The following is a 24,016-nucleotide window of genomic DNA, read 5'->3' on the forward strand; positions in this document are numbered from 1 at the left end:
AAAAGAATGGTAGCTGAGTGATTTTAAGCAAAATAGTGTTAAAAACCCTTAGATATGTCATACAACAGGGGTGCCCATAAGGTAGATCCCCAGATGTTGTAGAGCTACAACTTCCATGATGCTTTGCATGCCTTTAGATTGACAAAGCATCATGGAAGCTGTAGTTTTAAAACATATGGGGATCTAGCTTTTGGGCACCCCTGTCATACTATATTACAGTTATATGATAAGCAAATAAGTTAGAGGTTCTTCACATCACCATTGCAATAATAATCAGGGAAATGTTTGTTGCCACCAATCCACAACTCCAGTTTGAGACCTCTTGTGTCCTATCTCTCATGTCCCTAGTTTTTTTTCTTGTCTTTATTTTATTTCTTGTTTTATTGTGTCTCTCAGTAATGAATCTGTTTTATACTGCAGTTGGAGTCCTAGCCAATGAAATATCTCTCTGGATTGGATTCCTCTACACTTCAGAGTCTCCCTATGAGCTCTGATTAATAAACAGATTCATCATCATTACAATAAGTTAACAAAACCTTACTCATTAAACTATAACTCCCAGAAAGTTATAACATCATGTACAACTGAACAATTGAAGCAAAATGAGTAAACTCTACAGCAGGATTGCCCACTAGGTAGACCCCCATATCTTTTACAAACTACAGCTTCCATCATGGGCATCCACATGACTTTTTCCAGGGGGGGCATAAATGTAATGACATCCATGCTCGGCTCCTTTTTGTATGCCAGCCCCATATGGTATTGTGCCGTGTAGTGTGTGTTTATATGTGTGTAAATATATATATCTCACTGACACAAGCTCATTGATACACATAAGCTCATTGACATAAAAGCACAGCTCACTGATACACACAAATAGGATCACTGACAGGCAATCTCATAGAGACACAGACAAGCTTATTGGTACACACACTCAAACTTAGTACAAACTCTGACACTCACACAAGATTACTACAGACAAACACATTGGTATACAAACACAAACTTACTACAGACAAACTTCACAGAAAAGGTCACCGACACATATATGCAAGCCCACTACAGACACACTCACGGACACACACATGCTTACTGCAGAAAGCTGACACACGCAAGCTCACTTAAAAGTAAGCTCACTAACACACACATGCTCCCTACAGAGCGACACACATACAGGTGCTCACTACAGACAAGCTCACTGACACACACAAGCTCAATGATGCACATACAGATGCTTGCTACAGACAAGCTCACTCACACACACATACATAACTGTCATGGGCTGAAGCCTACCTGTCACAGAAGGCTGTGGGAGAGTGGGAGCACTGGGATGTGACGTATCCATGTTCTGTCCTCCTACTTCTGGCGAGGTCAGCAGCATGAGTGTGGGTGCGGAGCTTGTAAGGGGTGGGGCTTGCATGTGGGAGGCATGTGACATATATGCAGGGGCAGATCATAGAGGCACCAATTGCTGGGGATTCGGAAGGGAGCCTCACAGTGCTCCCGCCGGCCCCCTGGAAGCTTAAATACGGCTCCCAGCACATCCCTCCAGACCACAGCACCACTCTTCCTCAGACTGAGCTTTCACAGTCTGAGAGAAAATTGCCTGTAGGTAGGGGGCAAGTCCCCTCTATTGCCCCTCTCTGTAGACGCCCATGGCTTCCATGATGCTTTGTCATTCTAAAGACATGCAAAGGATCATGGGAGTTGTAGAACTATGACATCTGAGGAAAAGAAAGAAAGTAATCTAATCTACACATTGTGCCTAACGCATAGGGATCATGAAGTCCCTTTTTGAGAGACTTTTTCCACATTTTTAAAAATTTGAATATATATCTAGATAGTTGTGCAATTATGCCCTCTGGTGGGCTTTTGAAAGATATATAATTATAATAAAATATATAATTTAAGTAAATATAAAAGGGGGCAATCAGACACAAAGTATAGCGAAGCCTAAACGGTTAACTCAAACAGGGATAATTCAAATTATGTAACTGCAAACAAATGAAAAAAGAACCACATATGGGTTAAAATCTCAATAGATTAACATCAAGTTATAAAACACTTCTTAGAGGTAATCTATTTAGATTTTAACCCATATACGGTTCTTTTCCCACTTGTTTATAATTATAAGTATTTTTTTTTTGCTCCATATTTTGTTTTAAAAGGAAATTTGTTACCAACAAGTCAAGAGACCTTCAATCAATCCAACATTAGATACTATAAACGCAACTTCTTTAAACTTTGTGAACTTGTAGATTTGACGGAAATATTTTTTTTGCTCATTTAATATCTCAAACTGAAAATTACACTAACCTTAATGGTTAAATGTCACCTTAGATAATTACTCCAACAGTGTGCATCTACATTACAGTTGTCTCCGGTTCTCATAAAATCAAGGAAAATGCTTTGCTCACAGCAGATCCACATTTTTTATTACGTTTGTGTATGCCTTCGCGCCAAATCTCTGGAAACATCATAAAAAAACAAAAGACACCCCAGTGCTGCCTGAGATTAGTGGGGCATACAATCAAGGCAGCAGCTATTTCGAGAGTAACTAATATTGGGGAGACCACGACATTTAGTACCTACATGGGACTTTAGTACTGTGCTTTTATGTGCTTTAAAGGGACACTCCAGTGCCAGGAAAACAATCAGTTTTCCTGGCACTGCAGGTCCCCTCTCCCTCCCACCCCCCATCGCAGGTTGCTGAAGGGGTTAAAACCCCTTCAGTGACTTACCTTTATCCAGCGCCGATGTCCCTCGGCGCTGGTTCAGGGTCTGCCCACACTCCTCCCTCGCCAACGTCATCCGGCGGGGGAGAGCTATTGCGCATGCGCGGCAATGCAGCGCATGTGCATTAGACCTCCCCATAGGAAAGCATTGAAAGATGCTTTCAATGCTTTCCTATGGGGACTTCAGTGACGCTGGAGGTCCTCACATAATGTGAGGACGTCCAGCGACGCTATAGCACAGAAAATCTGTGCTATAAACCAGGAAGTGCCCTCTAGTGGCTGTCTAGTAGACAGCCACTAGAGGTGGAGTTAACCCTGCAAGGTAAATATTGCAGTTTATGAAAACTGCAATAATTACAGTTGCAGGGTTAAGGGTAGTGGGAGTTGGCACCCAGACCACTCCAATGGGCAGAAGTGGTCTGGGTTCCTGGAGTGTTGCTTTAAGCTGCTTTTATTGAAGCAGACACAACAATCTAAATTCACAGTTAATTTGTTTGCTTCAATAAAATCAGCTTTGCAGCACTGTAATAAAGTCGTACAAATGTGCTCTTTCATTTATTCTGTGTCTCCTATGATCTATGATGGAGATTTGAATGTGTAGAGAGAGATAACTAATTAAGTGCTTCTCTTAACCTCATTTTTTTTAAATCACAGCACTAGAAAGCTACAGATGAAGTAAGCTCTCCACTCTCTGCTCAGTATTGTTAAGCACAATAATTAAATTCTAGTTTAGTCTACACCTAGGGAATTATTTACCTGCAGGGATTCATACATTGCCTTGGCAACGGTACCTTTAAGTAGAGTGAGCAGGTGAAGTGGTATCAGGAGATGAAATTATAATAATGATAGCCCCCTAGCATTTATCATTAGTCCTCTGCAAAATACAGAATATTGGAGTAATAAGAAAACCATTGTACTTTATGGCCATTGAGCAAACAATGTAAGCATTACACACCTATTTACGTGATTTCATGGTTTTTTTAGGGCAGTATATTGACGAAGTACTGGCCATCTTTCTAACTTTCAATCCAAAGTAATAGTTCAGATTTAAATCAACTTCAGCTCTGTTTAAATTTGAAATGGTGCCCGGAGTCTGTACATGCAGCATTTTGCTATGAACCCCTTTGCTGCCAGAGGTGTGGCTCGATCATAGGAAGTTTCATTGTGGCGTCATTAGCCAATCCAGGACATAAGCTATGGGGTCCCCTCTCCATGCCGCCCATGTCCTCTCCTTAGTTTGTTCTCCCCCTACATCATCGCTTGCCAGCTATAGAGACTGACATAAGAGTAGGACTTTTAAGTTTGAGAAAGGGGCCGGGATTGGAACTGTTATTCTAACCATAACCAGTATTTTCTTAAAACACAGGTTTTTTAGTTGAAATAACCCTATAATCACATACATTAATGATAGTATTGGTCCATCATTGCTTTTTTTTTTTTATTTTTTTTTTTTAAATTCTTTATTTTATTTGTGCATAGTGGTAACAACCGTTTGCACTGCCACAACAGCTGGTGCAGACAAATACGTAAACATCTTAAAACAGTGGTATGGCATCAAAAACAGTGCACATTTTTTGATTTTTAAGAGTAAAGATATACGGATTACAAGCACGATTTTTTAGTTTGCGCATGCGTAGTTACTTAGATCATTCTTTAAACTGTTTAACTAACGAGATATACTTTTATATTTTTGCTAGAACATGCATCACTAACTGGCTTTGATACATCTATGGCGACACATCCATTCTGTACGACCTGCTGATAGTGCTAGTGATACTTAAGGGCTATTGGTCTGAGTAGAGTAATAAAGCATAACAAACAATAGGATGAGATGTATACTGTACAATCAGAATTACATAGTAGGCAAAATGAATGTGTACTCTTTGTACTGCGTATTAGCATTGATAGAATCAAGCAGGTTTAAATAGAAGAAAATAAAAGAAAAGCAAGTGCTGGAAGATTAACGTAAAACCCAAGTGAGTTTGCATGAGTAGGCAGGTGCGGTGCACCTCGTTCAGCCTGCAGTCGGTACCTGGATAGTGGTAGCTTATAACGTGTATTGTGAGGACAGTCCCAATCTATGCTTTTAATCGTAGAGGATTTGCGCACTTGGCAAACTAAGCTAAAATAAACAGAAAAACGCTGAACAAGAAAACAGTATCAAGAGGACAGCTTAAAAAAAAAACAAGGGAAAGATCTGTAGGTGAGTAAGTCCCCACTTGTAGCTGGTGGGTCTTCCCTGGTAGGTGAGTGTGTCGTCAGCCCACTCCCAATGCCGGAAAGCACAAGTCCAGTGCGATTAAAGTCCCACCGTCCATGCCTGTCAGAGTGTCGTGCGGGGGTTCAGTCCCAGCAGCAACGGCTTGGTAAGAGCGATCATAGGCTGGCCTTCCCGGCTGGCCTTGTCGGATCCTTTTCGCTGCCTGTGTAAGCCCGTGTGGGTAAGGACGTTGGTTCTTCAGGGTCCTCTTGTGGATCTGTGGCTGTATACTGGATCGGGGTGTCGGTAGCTTCGGTCGGGTGACTGCCGCCTCTCTGAATGGTCGCGTGCGTTTCATGAGTGAGTGGTGGCGGCGTCTCTGGCGCCGTTTATAGGGCCGCCTCTTCAGGCGTCGCGGCAATGTAGCGACTGGTACCTGGATGGATCTTGGTGGGCGGGTAAGCCGTGAGGGTAGTGAGGCTTCCTTTTGGTCCCTGGTCGGCCTCCTGATGCTGTGAGCTCGGGTACCTGTTTTGCAAGTGTCCATTTTGTGAGTGGGGGTCTTCCCCTTCTTCTCCTTGCTCACATGAGTCGGGCTCCGAAGTGCTCCGCCAGGCGAGGCATCCTCTTGCGGAGACCACAGAAGAGCTACCATTTTTTTCCAGACTGCCCGGAACATGCGTTCGTATCGGAGCTCAGTCTCCCTCCTGATCGAGTGCGTGGCAGTGGAGCGCGGGTCGACCGCCATTTTGCAGGCCTCCCTCACGGTTGCTGGGCTTTGTGGTTCTGTCGCTTGAGCCTTGTGTGGCCGGTTGTTCTTGCGAGGCTGGACCGGGATATCCCCCGCCGGTCCAAGGGGGGGGGAACGGTGGCTCAGAGACTTGTCCTCCGATGTCGGCAGCAGGGTAGCAGCTGCCTCTCCTGCTCCCATTAGGTCAGTAGGCCTCACCGGGGTGTACGGTGTAGATCGGGTTGATTGTCGCTTGAGTTGCATCTTTTTGTTTGTCCCGACTTCCCCCAGCACCCGGTGGCCCTTATCTGGCTTTTAGGCGCCGTTGCAGCAGGGTTTTACCCCATCATTGCTTTTTAATTAAGACAGGCAAATAATTTGATGTAGATCAGGGCAGGCGGTGGCTTCCCAGATGACATTGACCTTCAGATCCCTTGATCTTCAGCCATTCTATACTCAGACACATTCTGACTAAGATCAAAGGTAAATCTGTAAAGCTCTGCTTTTGACCTCGCATTACTGGGTGTCCCGGACTAAATATTGCAAGAATCATGTAATTCGTGACTATTTTAGGTGATATAGATTACTTTTTATCTGTAAGTATTCAACTTATATGTATATCAAGTATTAAAACAAATATTTTTATTAATTGTATTAACTTTTAAATATACATTTTTTTTTTTTTTTTTTACTTTTATTAATATTGTTACGCACATAGCTGCCTCACTGGGAAATCTAGCCAATATCTGTTATTAAGCTTTAATGTAGTGTTTTGCAAGGGAATATTACATAGACTTGATGTAATGGGAGATAAACAAAAATCTCAGTTAGCTTCATTGTTCCAAACAAAACTGGATTGACTGTTTCCACGTGCAATCAACTTTTTTTTTTTTTTTTTTTTTAAAGGTGAAGAAAGCTAAGCACGTGGTGGTTGTGGGTGGTGGATCTGCAGGAGTCGAGATGGCTGCTGAACTGAAAACAGACTATCCAGAAAAAGAGGTAAAGAATAAAAAATGGTGTATCTCTGGCTGCCTTGATTTTTCATTTTTATCTCTATAAATTGTGAAAGATCTAGTATCTAAAATTTTATATATTACTAACAAATATTTAAGTTCATGTATTTTATAGCTGTCATAAATGTTCACTTTGGCCTCAATATTTCTATGCGAGTCATGTAATTGGACAATGTCCAGTATGGGCAAGGAATTGTGGTGGAATCTCGGTAAAAATAAATTTAGTAGGCCAAGATTGCCACGTGGTATGTGCACGTGCATATGCTGATGTATCGGTCGGTTGCTTGCACGTGGCAACGATACAATCAGTAGTGTAAGTAAGGAGCATGTGCAGGAATACAGGATATACAAGTATTCCCTTCCTCCATTGTGCTGGGCAAGCCAAGTGGTCAAACAGGAAGTTAGTCTTTATTCTGTTGATTGGGTTAGAGTACATGTAGGTGGAACTGATTATAGGAGGAGCTATATGTCTAAATAAGGGACCTACACTGTACGATCAGGACTCAGATTTTAGCTGTTTTTGGTGACATTAGTCCCTCTGAGTCCCGGTCGGTGAATCGAATAAAGATCTCTTCCTTCCTGAAGAAACCTGTGTCCATCTCTCTGTGCTTGGCTTCCGTCAGTTTCTCCGGTATCAGAATGTGGTACTTTGAGGGGGAAAACCCATATACTGCTTAGTTCTACAGAACTTGCAGATTAAATAGGATTTTAGGGATATGGGAAAATAAGTTTGAAAACCAAATAAATTGCACAAGGGGTTAAAGCGGCACTGTCACCCTCCCCACCGCAAAAATAGCTGCATGGAAATTGCTTTGTCTATGGAGGGTCCCACAGTCATACAAAATCCTCCATAGACCTTAATTCTGTACGCTAACGTATGCGTGAGAGTACAGCAGTAACGTTGGAACCAGAAGTTGAAGAGGAGCTGGCCGATAAAGATGGAGCTGTCCGCGAGGGATGTAAATCTGACATTACCTGCCCCCGGCGTCCACAGACGGTGAAAGCTCCACTTTAGCAGCATCAAGGAGGTTTAGAAAGCATGAGTATTTGTTCTGTGACATTTTATTCTGCCGGTTTACTTTAATAAAAATCTAACACTGCGGAAAAATGTGGAGCAATCAACCAATCATAAATGGGCCCAACTAAAAATGTTATTGAAATACATATACTGGAAACTGCTGTGCCTAGTCTGTATTCTATTGGTGATTGTTTAAAAATTGTCAATATGCTACAAAATGGATGGCTTTGCTTTGTTTGTGCAGGTTACTTTAATTCATTCTAAAGTTGCATTGGCAGATGTGGATCTGGAGCCAAAGGTCAGGCAAGCTATTAAGGAGATCCTCTTAAAGAAAGGAGTGAAGCTGGTATTGGGTAGGTTGCTGTTTACCATAATGCTAATTATATTTATATATTTAGAAAACTGAGGTTTAGAGAAGCTCTATTGTTACTATGCATCTTATTCCATTTATGTCCCAGATATACTTTAACTAGACAAGTCAAAACAGAAAATATGCACAATTTTCAAAAAGCAATTACCAGATTACCAGGAATACGTGCTTCGCGCACAGAGAACCTAATGTGCAGGATCGGAACTAATCAGAAAATTGTTTCCAGGTGGGTATCCAACAGGTTCTGAATAAAGTAACAATCATGATCTATGTGGATTCAGAGCAATCAGTGTATAACACACAGGGGCCCAAAATGGCAAAAATCGGTTCAGAAAGTTAAACAAACTAGTCTAATAGAGTTATTCACTAAAGTGAGAACTCAAAGTGAATTTCAAATTTAAGGCCAAAAAAGCTCAACTACTGGAAAAATGCTCTGAGTCAGCCATGCCTTCAGTGCAGCTTCTTTAGCCTTAGATTTTAAATACACTTTGAATTCTCACGTTAGTAAATAGTGCATAATATCCCTATTAAGAGACTTAAAGGGAAACTCCAGTGCCAGGAAAACAATCCACTTTCCTGGCACTGGAGGGTCCCTCTCCCTCCCACCTACCAATCCCCGGTTACTGAAGGGGTGAAAACCCCTTCAGTCACTTACCTGAGGCAGCGACGATGTCCCTCGTCGCTGTCTCCTCCTCCGCAACGCTCCTCCTTGTGTCTCCGTCGGCCGGTGGGCGAGACTGATCCCGCCCAAAGGCCGAGGAGACCTAATGCGCATGCGCATTAGCGCTCCCCATAGGAAAGCATTGAAAAATTATTTCAATGCTTTCCTATGGGGAAATGAGCGACACTGGAGGTCCTCACACAGCGTGAGGACGTCCAGCGACGCTCTAGCACAGGCTTCCTGTGCTATGAAGGAGGAAGTGACCTCTAGTGACTGTCTAGTAGACAGCCACTAGAGATGGAGTTAACCCTGCAAGGTAATTATTGCAGTTTATAAAAAACTGCAATAATTACAGTTGCAGGGTTAGGAGTAGTGGGAGTTGGCACCCAGACCACTCCAATGGGCAGAAGTGGTCTGGGTGCCTGGAATGTCCCTTTAATGCTATCCCATATTCCAGTTTTATCACTAATTAGTTCATTTTATGTTTTTTTTTTTGCAAATGTCCATTTCATTAATGTTCTATATTTAATATTGCAAAACTATTTCACTCACCTTTTCTTCTCCTTATAGAGGGGTTTTCTGTTTTCTATTGTTGCAGTGGTTATGGTGCCTGGTGTAAGCAGACAAAACATTTTGTAATGGTTCATTTTCTTACCTAGAGCTTGCCAGGTTCTGCTCCCTGCCTTCTCCTGTCAGAGCTAAGCCCAGTGGTGCAGGTCTTACCTCATTGGCTGAGAGCAATCAGCTAATGCTCTCAGACAATGAGCTGACCCTGCATTGCAGGGCTTAGCTCAGGAGAGCTAATGGTTTCTAGGGCAAGAGCTGGTAGCTCTCACTTCCGGCTGTGAGGATGCAGGAAGCAGTGCCCAACAGATCCTAGGTAATGAGTCAAATCATTAGCAAACCGTTTGACCGCATACACATTGGGGGTGTCAGGACACTGCTGGCATCATAATCACTACAGTGCACTGTAGCGGTTATAGTGTAGGAGTGTTTTCCTTTAATAATTGATAAATACATAAAACACTTGAATCATTTACAAAAACAAGAACATATAGCTTACTTGCAGTAAGGAAATGAATTTAAAAAAAGAACAAATCTCAAATTGATTATTTTTTTAAAACAAAGTTAAAAACTTACAGGAACACAGAAAGTGCCACAGCTACTGCAGTGGTTATAGTGTCAAGTTCTAAAACTGTTTTACAAGGGTTTGATTTCTTACTTGGGGTCTGCTGGGTGCAGCTTCCGGCTTCCTTTACAGCTACAAGATAGTCGTCAGAAGCACTCTGTCTGAGCAAAGCCTGGCAGTGCAGTGATCTCAAGGTTTAGTGATTCACAGTTTAGCTCGGGAAAGCTCCTAAGCATGAGCGTCTGACTCTCCTGTAGGTTTAGTGGAGGTGATTTTACTACTCCTGAACCATAACCACTCTGGCATGCTGTATTAGTTGTGGTGCTTGGGGTGTTCTTTAGGTATGTTTACTGTGTGGAATAGGATGTTGTTGTAGGAAGAATTAGAAAACTTGCTGTCGATATCATCTTATGCCTAGGCCATAGTTTCTTTGTTAATGAAAATATCAACACAGATCTCAGTTAGAACTTAATTAACAAAATAACTCTTGGTACTGAAGTAATGCCAGTACATACATACATTAATTTATTTTATTTTGAAAACTACATCAGTAGGAAACAATCTTATCATTATAGGCTAAAGTCAATTAAAGAGCACCACCAAAAGGATGGATGAAAGTTCAGATTAGATTTAATTTCACTTCCCTGCCCTTCTTACCTGTTTGTCTGGTGGAAAAGTCCCATGGTATATGCATCTATTATTTTCAACAGGGCAGAAAGTCAGCAACCTGGATGAGTTGACATTGAATGTATCTCAAGAGAATGTAGCATTGCATCTGGACAAGGATTCAGACGTGATCAACGCCAACCTGGTTATCGCCTGCATAGGATTGAAGATCAATTCATCTTGCTACACTGGTGCTTTTGGTAAGAAATCCCAATATTTCAAAATCTTCAATGATCTTGAGGCCAAAGATAGTCTGACTAGCATGTTATGAATATAATAAATGAAAGAGACAATATAGTCTGCAGCTTATTGTAGTTGTTCTGGTGAGTATAATCATTCCATTTAGGCTTTTTGCAGCAAACACTATTTCTTTTTAAGAGAAAAGACAGTGTTTACATTAGAGCCTAGGAATACCTCCACTGGCCACTTCTCAGATGGCTATGAGATGTGCTTCCTGGGGCAGTGCTGCTCTCCACCCTCTGCATGGAGACACTGAGCTTTCCTCAATGCATCTCTATGAGGAGATGCTGAATCGCCATAGCGATGTTTGGCTCTGCCCCCGGTCTGCATCCATGACAATCTCAACCAATCAAATGCTTTCCTATGGGGTATTCTCTTGTTTTCTTTTTACTGCATGTGATATATGTACCATAACCACTGAAACATGTTGCAGTGGTTATGGTGCCTGGTGTAAGCAGACAAAACCTTTTGTAATGGTTCATTTTCTTACCTAGAGTTTGCCAGGTTCTGCTCCCTGCCTTCTCACATCCAGAAGCTCTCCTGTCAGAGCTAAGCTCAGTGGTGCAGGTCTTACCTCTGATAATGTCATCCAAGGAGGCAGATCATAGTCAGAGCCAGCACCAGCTGACTGGCATAGTAAGTGTGTTACTATATTTAGAGGAACATGGGGGGCCCTGGGAACTAGATAGTGATTTTAAAGCTATAGGGTTAGGAATACATGTTTATGTTCCTGACCCTATAGTGTTCCTTTAATGTTGAGTAATAAGCAACTTGTTTGAATGAACCATTCCTCGTGAAACAGCTGAACTGTGTGCAAAGTTTATGCAAAGTTTCATTACAAGATACACTATAGGCACCCAGACCACTGCAGCTCATTGAAGTGGTCTGGGTGCAGTGTTACAGGTCTCTTAACCCTGCAATGTAAATCATTGCCGTTTTAGAGAAATTGCAATGATTATATTTCAGGATTAAGTCTACCTCTAGTGGCTGCAATCATACAGCCACCAGAGCCACTTCCTGATGGCTAACCGACTTTTAATCACCATGAGGACATCCGGCATCAGTAAAATCCCCAGAGGAATGCTTTCCTATGTGGAGGGCCTAATGCGCTCGCGTTAGGTGATGTTGCAGTAGGCAAAGTGCCGACCCAGCGCAGAGGGTTATCGGTGTTGCAATCGGGTAAGTACACAAAGATTTTTTTAATCCTTTTCATTCCTGAGAGCATGAGGGAGGGGGGCCAGAGGGAACTGCAGTGTAAGGAATACAACTTTGTATTTCTTACAATATAGAATCCCTTTAATGGGGACTCAGATTGTCTGTAGTCAAAGGACAGAAAGCATCAAGGTGTAAGTCAGTTTGGATGTTAGTTTGAGGAAACCCGCACAGTATATATTAAAGTTGTTGCTTTTATTTTAATTTAATAAATAATGATTTATTCAATTATTCATGCTTTGTACTCTGCCTTACACGAGTTCAAGTTATAAATATAGTGAAGATAAAGGTGCAGGTATATACTTAATGTCCCTAATAGATAATACAGTGGTTTTACTTTAATTTTTAAGAAAATATTGAGCTATAACACTTCTGGAATCACATTGCCACTATGTTTTCTGAAATTCTTGATAGTCGATGTAGAATGTCAGTCTGTTTTTTAAGTAAGTTACAAGTTATATTTTTGATTTATGTTGTAGACTTAAACTATATTTTGTGATTTAGGTGACAAATTGGCAAGTGATGGCACTCTTCCAGTTAATGGCTTCCTGCAAGTGGATGGACATGACAATATTTATGCAGTTGGTGACTGTGCCAATTTAGCAGGACCCAAAATGGCATACCTTGCAGGTGTACATGCCAAGATTGCTGTTACGAACATCATAAACAGTCTAACGGGAAAGCCTCTTAAACCTTACAAATCAGGTATCGTAGGCTTCATTGATCATGAATTACTTATCAGTAATGTAATATGAACAAGGATAAATGTTGGAACATATATCAATAGTCTACTGAAATTTAAATGTAAATAGTATGTGTTCCAACAATCTTTAAAATAGTTCAAATTAGCATATTTAACAACCATTATAATTGATATGGACTTAATCACACTGTCTCTCGATAGATAAATAAATTATGTGATTGTACATAGTTCTGTTAAGTGTGACTCTCAGTAATAAAGTCAACAACTACTGAAGAAGGCAACAGGCAAAACTAAGAACAAAAAACATTAAAGGGACACTCCAGGCACCAAAACAGCTTCAACTAAATTAAGTTGCTATGGTGCCAGGAGGCCCATGAAGGCACTGTTACGTCAAGGGATTAAACAGTTTTCGAGTGATTTAACCCCAAAGTTGCATCCAGCAGTGATGTCCTCTCTCCCTCTGGCAGCATCCGGCTTCTGAACTTTCAGATTCAGGAAGAGCAAGTGAAGGGCAGGGACGCCGCTGATTGGCTGAGATTCACTAAACTAGATTAGAAAAGGTACATTTCTTTCCAATTGAGTTTAATGAATGGGGAGTCACTGATTGGCTGAGAACATCAGCTGACCTGCAGCACTCCACAATTACTGAATCTGGATGCCACCAGGAGGAAGCCCCCTCCATGGGCCTTCTGACACCATAACAACTTAATTTAGATAAAGTTATTTTGGTGCCTGGAGAGTCCCTTTAAGAATTAAGAACATAATGGACAAATACAGCAACACCTACACTAATTTGGAATAAATGTCCACACAGAGGTGGACAATATATAAATGGTATATTTACTCACAGATAGTCTTGAGATTGATTACTGTATTGTTTAAAACTGCTTACTAAAACACGCAGTGGAGGTGTACATTAATTAAGTCACAATTTTTTTTTTATCAGCGTTATGCGATACACTGTTGTGCCCCATGTTATCTTGTGTCTAATAAAACCATTGACTTAGAGCTCTAACAAGATTGAATGTAGTCCTTAATATTATATATTTTTTCTTAATTGTCAGCATTTAAATTGAGATTCCCATGTGGTCATTAAAGGGACACTCAAAGGAACTAGTCAGATCTTGTCTGGAATGTCCCCTAATTTAATCTATTTTCCATGGAACGTATGATCTTGATCTTTGATTTTTGTTCCAGTCAATGAACATCTCGAAATGATCCATAAATTAGGACAGGGATAGGCAACTTTCTGCACTCTAGATGTTGTGAACTACATATCTTATAAACTCTTACTGCCATAATGCTGGCAAAAGATCAGGGCAGATGTAGTCCATAACATCTTGAGTTCCAATGGTTGCCTACACTTGAATTTGGAACATGAAGAAATGAACGAGATGCGCAATGAAAAATAAAATGGTTGCAATTGTGTTACCAGAAACATATTTTCTATCATTTATTTTAAGTAAATTTCAATGCCCCTGAGTTAAATTTATACAAAACAATTAAATATTTTTATATCTCTTTGCAGGTTCACTCACTATGCTCTTATCAATGGGACGAAATGATGGTGTTGGCCAAATCAATGGCTGCTATGTAGGTAGTTTTATTGTGACCAAGGCTAAAAGCAAGGACATATTTGTTGGAAAAAGCTGGAAAGAAATGGGGCAAAAAATGCCTAATTAAAGAAGATGTAGAAAGTTCCTTGCCTCTACCAAATCAGTTTTATTGTAACATTTTCTCCAGTGTTTCATTTTTTTTATTGGAAATGGACACTTTATAGTGTTGTGCATATAACAAACACACAACTACCTCAATAACATAAAAACAGTTTTGAAATGGACATCATTCAGAACATGTGTTTGTATATTGTTTGTACATGTTTCTACTTACCATTATCATTCAGCAAAAAATATAAATGTACAGATCTATCGTTTGGCTACATTTTGTTTCCATACTGTAATGGCACTTGGAGGGTTCCATTACCCTGGCACTTGGAGGGTACTAAGTGCCTTTCCCCCTCCCCCTTTTCCCTGTCTTGTTGTTTTCCCAGCAGGCCGTTGTCCTGCTGTTTCAGGGACACTTCCAGACCAGCTCAAAGTGGCTGCCCTGACACTCCTTTACATCTCTGTTGTCCTCAGCCCATTTATTGTCTGTCCCCACTCTTCCTTGTAAAAACAGTGGTGCATTTACACTAATGTAATGTAGCGCTTCAGACTGGGTTTTTTGCCTTCTTTTGGATCAACAGCAAAAGCATATGTGAGGAAGGCTGAACTTGATGGACGCAAGTCTCTTTTCAGCTATGTAACTATGTAATGTCACTATGTAATGTAATTAAGCCTTGTAGTGTAATTGGTTAATATCCCAAGTCCATGCTGCTATTGGTTAGCTTGGGCTCACTGTGCTATTTGGGAGGAGTTATGGTGGAGAACCTGAAGGGGAACTTTGTCTACCACTGTAACCATATTGTATGTAAATGAGGCTGTTTTCAATAAAGTTCAGTTGTGTTTTACCCTATGTTATGTCTCGACAAGGAAATGGGTGGAATGGGCAATATGGCTATAAGTATTGCCTTTTATCATCCCTACTCTTTGGGAGAGAAAGTCTCCAGCGTTATATTCACTGCAGCCTGGTCTTGTGGAGGAGGTCCCCAAAGACCCCAGTCAAGCTTCGACAACTGGGTATGAAGTGTACCAGAGTTCCTGGTAGCAAGGAGGAAGATGAAATGGTGAAGGTATTCAGAGTATGGGAGTTCCATCCCACATACCATGCTGATAACTTTGCTTATATTTTAGCAAGCTCTGTGAAATTGGTTGTTTTATAAATCAACACATCTTATTCTAAAAAATTACTTTCATTTTGGAGTAGACCCACCATCTTCTAATTATTGTTATGTAAAAAGAGGACTATCTATTAAAATGAAGAAAAAAAAACACATACACACACACACACTAAAAATATTGATTTCTTCTCTGTTTTTGTGACTTCTTGACCTTACACTCCTTAAATTTAAAGCCATATAGGTGTATAAAAAAAAGTGTTGTGTGTTAAACTCTTATTAATTAATCAAATATTCTTCAATTAGTATCTGCTACCACACTGAATGTGCAAACCTTTAAAAACATACAAAAAGTAAAATTTCAATAAAGAATAGTGGAGCGCTATATACCTTGAAAGTGCAACAAGTGTACAGATCTGTCCTTAGTGCAATACTTCAACAAGTTACTTAACTGGTTTAGATGAAAGATTTGTGGTGAACCAGCAAATATATCTTGGACGGAAAAATAGTAGACAATAGTGTAAAACCGTATTATATGTTTTAAGATACAACATTTTATGTGGAACACTCACAGGGTCCAGAGCTAATCCACCTAGCTCTGATGTGTATAGCTTTTAGGTCCGTTAGGGCAACCTTTCCCCTCTTTCTTATGGGTTCTTTTAATGGATCACTTATGTATCTCAGAGTAAAATAAAATTTTGGAAATAGTGTAATATTGCTTTAAGAGAAAAACTAATGAGTAATAGTAGCTATACTCACAAGCATGGATCCTAAACTTCGGGGCTAGAAGACTCCAGATGGTCAGGAGAAAGACTTCTACATATACAGGTATCCTATTTACAGATGCTTATGGGTCAGTTAAACACCATAAGCAAAGATCCTCGGCAGACCGTATATACTTTTAATGTACTTCTGTGCCAACTGCTTGTTATTCAATAAAACTTGCCTGGTTGACTAATAATTATGGTGTATTTTCAATTATTGTGCATCACATTTACACTGTCATTATCAGTCATATTACTAAAATTATCGACATAAGCTGCGCCCTCAAAATTATACCAGTAATAGCGGTTCTGTTACCAAGGAAGGAAGAGTAAAAATGCAAGTCCTGCTAAATTCAACACAATTTAGTTTTTTTGTTTTTTTACAACTCTTAGATTTCAAGTTCTTTACAACGTCTTATAAAGCAGTATCGCATCTATCAGTTAATAGCAGTCATTTGACTACTAATCAGAAAATATGGCTTATATAAAAAGGGTAATTCAGGAGGAGAATTCTAAATTGTAGCAATCAACATAAACGTTTCATTAGCTTCTATGCGATCAATGCACTTTTAGAACTTTTCCACAGAACTCGTCCTTATAATTATTAAAGGACCACTCTAGGCACCCAGACCACTTCAGCTTAATGAAGTGGTCTGGGTGCCTGGTCCAGCTAGGTTTAACCCTTTTTTATATAAACATAGCAGTTTCAAAGAAACTGCTATGTTTAAATAAGGGTTAAGCCAGCCTCTAAATCCTCTAGTGGCTGTCTCACTGACAGCCGCTAGAGGCGCTTGCGTGATTCTCACTGTGAAAATCACAGTGAGAGCACGCAAGCGTCCATAGAAAAGCATTGTAAATGCTTTCCTATGCGACCGGCTGAATGCGCGCGCAGCTCTTGCCGCGCATGCGCATTCAGCCGAAAGGGAGGATCGGAGGCGGAGAGGAGGAGGAGAGCTCCCCGCCCGGCACTGGAATAAAGGTAAGTTTTAACCCTTTCCTCATCCCAGAGCCTGGCGGGAGGGGGTCCCTGAGGGTGGGGGCACCCTCAGGGCACTATAGTGCCAGGAAAACGAGTATGTTTTCCTGGCACTATAGTGGTCCTTTAAAGTTTTAAACATGCATTGCAGAGCCACATTCGTCTCCTTAAATTTCTTGACAAAAAAAAACTGAACTAATAAAATTGCATAAATTGTACTGAAGTGAGTCTGAGGTTTGTTTTTTTCCACATTGAGTTTCTTGAAAATATAAAGCAATCAGAAAGACAGATGAATTTTAACCAAGATGGAAATGAAAGTAATGTTGAAGACTGAGCAGTACAATAGGATCATAAATAGGATTCAGTGATTTACATCCGCTATATAAACTACATATGTTGCTCGAGGTGTGACCAAGTTGGTGCTTTTTTTTTTTTTCATTCTTTATTTTTGTTTGTGCATGAAATTTCAGTTCGGCCCGCTGCGCCATAATAGCACAGCAAACCGTTCATTAACATAGAATGACATGACATAAGAAATACAGAGCACTTTTGAAAGTGGTATAAAAATTAACAAGGTTAAAATTGTAGACATGTAAAATAAACAGATTGTAATGTATGATTCTAGCTGTTCTATTCTCGCTGTGGTAACAGTGTATTTTTGGGGGTGTTATATTTACCTATATGGGTGACCAGGATTATCTAGACGACATGGCTAGGTATACTTTTGTTTTGGTATACATGATCTTGCTTCAGCTCAAGACAATAATACGTGTGGTCTGGCATCTCGTTGAAGTATCTAGAGTCCCTCAAAGATATTGAGCCTGCGTGCAGAGCATATCACATGGTCGGTGGCACTATCCCCCCTAATGACCCGCAGAGGTGACTGGTTGTTATACAATTTCCTAGCATTGTCAAACACTCAGGTGGGCATAGCAGTCACGTCTACAAGTCAAAAGTAGCAGTCAGTATTGAGAGCCAGAGGGAATATGGAAAATTAAAACTCGAAGAAAGAGCGCACTCAAGAGACATTGGAGGACCATAATGCACAAGAATGTTAAAGTAATCTTCTAACATATTAGAGGTTGTAGAGACCTCCATGCCTTCGCATGCATTACCTATGTACTAAGCTGTCAAGGCTGCGCCTGAATTATGATTGTATAGTGGGCAGTACAAATTACAACGTGGCCACACCGGTCCTGCTAGATGTACTATGTGATGAAGTGCATCACTGTGCACGTGTTAGGAACCTAGTTCCATCGAATTCCATTTGAAACAGTTGGTTAGAATAGTGAGGTATGCATCGCTTTTGCCGTCGTACCCTTGGGGTTACTTTCTACAATATAATCATAAGTGCAGATAGAAAGAAACCTTACACTGTAGAAAACATTATGTCTAGTGCTAGTCAGGGAAGTATAACACATAAATTCTCTGAAACTAATAGATGCCCATTTATATCTCGGAGTTGGGTTAGCAGGTAACAGGAACGTAAAATCTACACCTAGACTACTGTCCATCAGGATGTTCATTCAGCCAGGGAACCGTAGATTAGTGAATAGCTCCCCATTCCATATCGAAAAAATAGAAAAACAGTTGACTCTGTAAAAGGTGACTGGTATATGAAAAAAAGAAAAAAAATATAAGATAAAATAAAAATTACAAGAGTGTAGTAATGCGGACGGTTCACAGCTGTAGCGAGAGTCTTGGTTGAGCCGTGGAGTGTGAGACAGGTTAAGACCTGGGCAGGGGGTAGTGTGAGTGTTTTTGGGTCCCCTGGGGTATTAAAAGTCCCGCTTACCGCCCAATGTCCCGATCTATGGTGGGTGCAGAACTCTCATCTTGCGCTGCGTGTGGTCAGCGTCGGTGGTCTGTTTTCTTGCCCGACTGGGTCCTTCGGGCGTGAGGTTTGCGTTTTCCTTCCCTGTAGAGGAGATTTGCGTCGGCAGATGGAGCGCCCTTAGGAATTCCGCCGGATCCTCATGCGCCGATAAAGGGAGTACCGATTCTCCTTGTTGTACTATGAGGGTGCCCGATGCGCCCCACCTGTATCGTATCCCCTTGTCGCGGAGTTCCCTTGTCACAGGCAGGAACCTCCGCCTCTCCAGGAGAACCGTGAAAGGTAGGTCATCATAGATCCGGACGGGGTTGCCTTGCACTATAGTGGTAGGGTTGTTTCTGGAGCGGGCCAGGATCGCACTTTTCGTGGATATGTCCCGTGTCACTGCTATGACGTCCCTTGAGGCGTCAGCCGGTGCAGTCGGGGCTTTTCTAATTCGGAATGCCGCCGTAACGGGTGAGGCTCCTGCTGTGGGTCTCACACCCAGTGTTTCTGCGACCAAGTCGGCAAAGCCTAGTATGGCCTCTATACCCACACTCTCCGGGACACTGCGAATCCTAAAGTTTTTCTTACGATGCCTCGCTTCCAGCGAGGTGACCGTACGTGTGAGTCTGGTGAGTTGCTGGGACATGGCCTCTATTTGGGCCTTCGCTCCTGCCAGCTCCTGATCTCTCTTCTCCTCCCTCGTTTCCACCGCACTAATCCGCGTGGTTATGCCATCCACTTCAGACCGCACTCCCGCCAGATCGGCCTTCCAGACCTCCCGCAGGTCAACCAGCAGTCTTTTAATGTCCCCTTTAGTGGAGGGTGAGGTGTCGGAGTCTGAATCTTCACTCGCGTAAACCCGGTTTGGGGTCACCGAGGGCCTGTGGTCATCTTCCTCCGGGGTTCGTCTGAGTAGCTAGAGTCTCGGGTCTGCTCAGGCGCCATCTTGGGCTGCGCCTGCTGTTGCGGCCTGTCGAAGGACGCGCGGATGTCGGGCTGTTTAGAGCTTCCCGAGTGGGTCAGCTTGCGGTTTTTTCTCCCCATTTCTCTCTGTGGGGTTTCTGCTGTGCTCAGGTAATCTTTTTGGGTCTTTTAGGACCACTCTTCGTGGCTAGTGTGTTTATCGATGGGGCCTGCAGGAGCTCCACATCAGCACGTCTGGTTGCTTGCTCAGCTAGCCACGCCCCCCAAGTTGGTGCTTTGAGAAAGAATATTTGTGGATTTGTAGTGTAAATACTTTGCTTTTGAATTTCAGCATTTACTGAAATGAATAAAACAGCAGAGTTAAGTAGAAACTTACCTTGGATAGGCCTTCAGTGTTGGGGATATTTCACTGCCCCATGAGGCTATGGAAACATTTACACATTTAACAGAGAAATCCCATACATTTAATTTTTTTCCTGTGCAGTGCACTCTGCATGTTGCACCACAGGGTTAACTGATTTTCATACTTTGCTTGGTATTGCCCGTGAATTAAATAAAAAATAACAAAAGAACAACGGAATCTCAACTGCTCATCCGCTTGGATCAATGCAATCTAAATCAATGCAATCTAAAAAAGACAATATAAACTTTTTTAATGACTAGATCATAATTACTGAAGACAAAAAAGAAACAAGAAATGAAAAATCCACCACACATGTAACGACTCTGGGGTAGAGCCAAAAAAAAAAGGAAAGAGCAAGGGTAAAGGTAGGGAAGTAAATGGAATCCACATAGCAGATAGGTACAGAACCAGAACAGAACTGAGATATCGAGGGAGAACAGTTCCCTATATAAGTAACCTAAATACAGGTAACAAGAATAGGAATCAAAAAGTCCATGCTTCCCTCATATAAGCATAAGCTAAATCAAAACTCTAAAAACAAAAAGAGAGAAAGGGGGAACAGAGACTAAATAACTGTCTACCATAACCACTAAAGCCCAAATAAATTAATGAAAGCAGCAAGGAGCATAAAATATATGGGCTAGCTACTGTCCCTAAATACCTCGGCACCGCACAGGGCTAGTGCCTACCTAAACCAAAGACACTCAGAGTACCTAAATTACAAAAGGATAAGAATAAAGTCTATAGTGCTACCCTAAAAAGATAAAAAAATAAAAAATAAAGTGGGAGAGACGCCCGACGCGCGTCTCGGCGTGTTAATACGCCATTGTCAAGGGCAGAATCAGTAAAGCCATCTAGATGAGTTAAACACACTGCTCACTAATTAGCCATGTGTATCTACAAACCAGCCGAACATCACTCATATGGCCCTAGATAAGCCACGCCTGCCGTATAGATGGATGGTCATTGGCTAAAACCCTGTGTCAGTCAGCAAGAAGGGGGCAGGCTCAAACAACAGAGTCTCCCTATATTAAAAAAGTTGATCAAATACAAAAGGGGTGTGATCATCACTAAGTATATTATCACTGAATGCGCCAGACAAGGCAAAGTCGCAGTATACAACCTCTTATATCCTTCCTAAAGTGAAACGGGCTTAAGCTCTGCGCCATAAAGGCATGACTTTGGTGTGTAAATAGTGTGGTCAAGGACCAATCAGCATATGGGGGGCAGGATCCAGACAAGGCCAAACGGAGGGTTGCCTAGGCAACACACTATGTGTGAAGTCCTGTCAATCCCCTTGCGCAGTGTCATAAGCCGACCAAGGGGGGAGAGAGTGTATCACTACCAGCGTTATTGCCACATGCGCCAAAGATGTAAACCACCCCAAAAAAATATTGTCAGTGTTCCTAGGCTGCAATTATCAGTCCATCAATTCAAAGAGGGCAGGACAAAGTGACACAGCCACACAGTGTGTGAAGTTCAATCCCATCTCTCTATATTGGAACATAAGTCTGTAGAAAAGGGGGAAACATTTTTTCCTTTATATATTTTTATTAACATTCTATCCATTGGTGCTTATGCCACAGAACATGCAGGCAAACCTTAATCAGTCCTCTTATAAAGTACGGGGTAAAAAAAAAAAGCACCCTTAAAATTCATAGCTGGAACGTGAGTCTGTAAGGGAAAGCCACTCCTATTCTAACAGATACATATCAGTTTGACATGATGGGCGGATATATCAGGTATTAAACTCTTGAGCTATGACATTCAGATGAATATGCTGAACTATACCAATACCATCACTCCTGCCTACCTCTACTACTATGGGTAATTTAAAATGGTATTAGTGTTGGCAAGTCAGTATATCTAAGAAATCGAAAAAACAGAAAAGAAGGTCATGATATTTCTATATATGTTAAATCCACATAAAAGTCAAAATAAGGCCACTGTATGCTATATTTAAATCCCAAGACATCAAATAGAAGCATAAGAGAAACCTTCATTAAGGCCATGAGGGTAAAATGTGTTGAGTCTGTAGATCCAATAAGCCTCCCTCTGCGTAATCTCCTATCCCAGCCACCTTTAAGTTGTGTCTCCAATCGTCTTTTAACGGAATTGATGTGTTTGCGGATGCAGTATTTAAATGGGCAAAATGTCTTGCCGGCATATTTGAGACCGCAGGAACATATTAGAAGGTACACCACACCCACCGAATGACAGTTAAAAAAAGAATGGGACTTGAAGGTCTCTGTGTTGGTTCTGTTGGTAAAGGTCTTTGATCGTTTACAAATATAGGGGCAGGCACTGCAGTGCCCACATTGAAATGTCCCTACTGATAAGTATTGTTTGAGATTACTTGATGACGAAGTGGCCATAAAGTGACTAGGTACTAGGAGGTCCCTCAGGTTTTTTCCTCTATGGGCCGTAATCAATGGAGAGGAAGTGATTACCTGTTTGAGTTGTTTATCAGAAGTCAAAATGGGCCCAAACTTCCGAAAGATTCCTTGCATCTCATCCCACCCTGCATTGTAGGTGCCGATGCATCGTATGAAGCCACTTTCCTTTACTTGAGTACTGTTACTGATGTGGTCCTTATGGTCTGTTTGAAGGGCTCATGCATAGGCCCTCTTGAGAACCTTGTTAGGGTATTCCTTCTCCCAAAAATACCTCCGAAGCTCATTTACTTTAAATTTAGTCCTCCAGAGACAAGCAATTTCAACAGAGTCTAAAGTATTGGCCAATGGGGATCCCAGATTTAAGTGGAATTGGGTGGAAACTGGACCAGTTCAGTAAATTACTGGTGGCTCTCTGTTTCCTAAACCAATTGGTTTTGATCTTACCACCTTTAACAATTTCAAGGGACAAATCCAAAAAATTTCAAGGGACCATCTCACTCGTGAAATGCAGGTTAAATGGGTTGGAATTCAGGTGCTGTACAAATTCGTTGAATCTGTCTGTTGTATCTAACCAAATTATAAAGATATCATCAATATATCTTTTCCAGTACAGCACCAGATCCACATAATATTTATGGCCGGGTATGTCCTCATGCGCCCTACCCACCAGCCCAAGTACAGGTTGGTGTAGGATGGCGCACAAGACATACCCATAGCAGTTCCCTTAATCTGCTGGTATATCTTGCCATTGAACAGAAAGATATTATGCGTCAAAATTAATCTCAAAAGATCCACTTCTAGGCTGCAGAGGATTGTGTGTTCCGGGACAGTGAGATCTACAAGGAAACCCAGCATTTGTTTTGTATCTCTGAGGTAAGAAGGCATCTTTTTGACCCAGGGAGACAAAATTCTATCCACGTATATGCTGGCATTTGGCATCAAATTCTCCCGTCCGGACACTATCGGTCTACCTGTCGAGTCCGTTAGGGATTTGTGCACTTTAGGCAAGCAATAACACGTGGGTAGTGTAGGCTTATTAGTATAAATAAATTCTACTTCATCCTTATCGATGAACTGAGAATCCAGGGCTTGTGTCAAAAGTGTACGGAGTTCTACAAGAAAGAGTGGAGTAGGGTCCTTGGTCAAAATATGATAGGTTTCCCTATCCATTAAGAGGCATTACGCCATTCAAATGTATTGGGCTCTATCTAATATCACAACATTCCATCCGTTATCGGATGGTTTAATTATCACATTGGTATTAGTCTGGAGTTGTTTTAA

The 24,016-nt window shown here is 41.4% G+C and overlaps 1 protein-coding gene across 1 annotated transcript in view; it reads left to right on the forward strand.

The window, feature by feature from the left end:
- AIFM2 (apoptosis inducing factor mitochondria associated 2) overlaps positions 1 to 14,378 on the forward strand; it is a 31,664-nt gene extending 17,286 nt beyond the window's left edge. The window contains exons 5-9 of the mRNA XM_063435173.1: positions 6,572 to 6,664; positions 7,941 to 8,049; positions 10,567 to 10,722; positions 12,479 to 12,679; positions 14,206 to 14,378. Coding sequence (XP_063291243.1) covers positions 6,572 to 6,664; positions 7,941 to 8,049; positions 10,567 to 10,722; positions 12,479 to 12,679; positions 14,206 to 14,360 — 714 coding nt within the window. The 3' untranslated portion in view covers positions 14,361 to 14,378. The remainder of the gene's footprint in view (positions 1 to 6,571; positions 6,665 to 7,940; positions 8,050 to 10,566; positions 10,723 to 12,478; positions 12,680 to 14,205) is intronic.
- Positions 14,379 to 24,016: the final 9,638 nt, after the last annotated feature.

Source organism: Pelobates fuscus, chromosome 10 (assembly GCF_036172605.1).
Source record: "Pelobates fuscus isolate aPelFus1 chromosome 10, aPelFus1.pri, whole genome shotgun sequence".
Taxonomy (NCBI): Eukaryota; Metazoa; Chordata; class Amphibia; order Anura; family Pelobatidae; genus Pelobates; species Pelobates fuscus.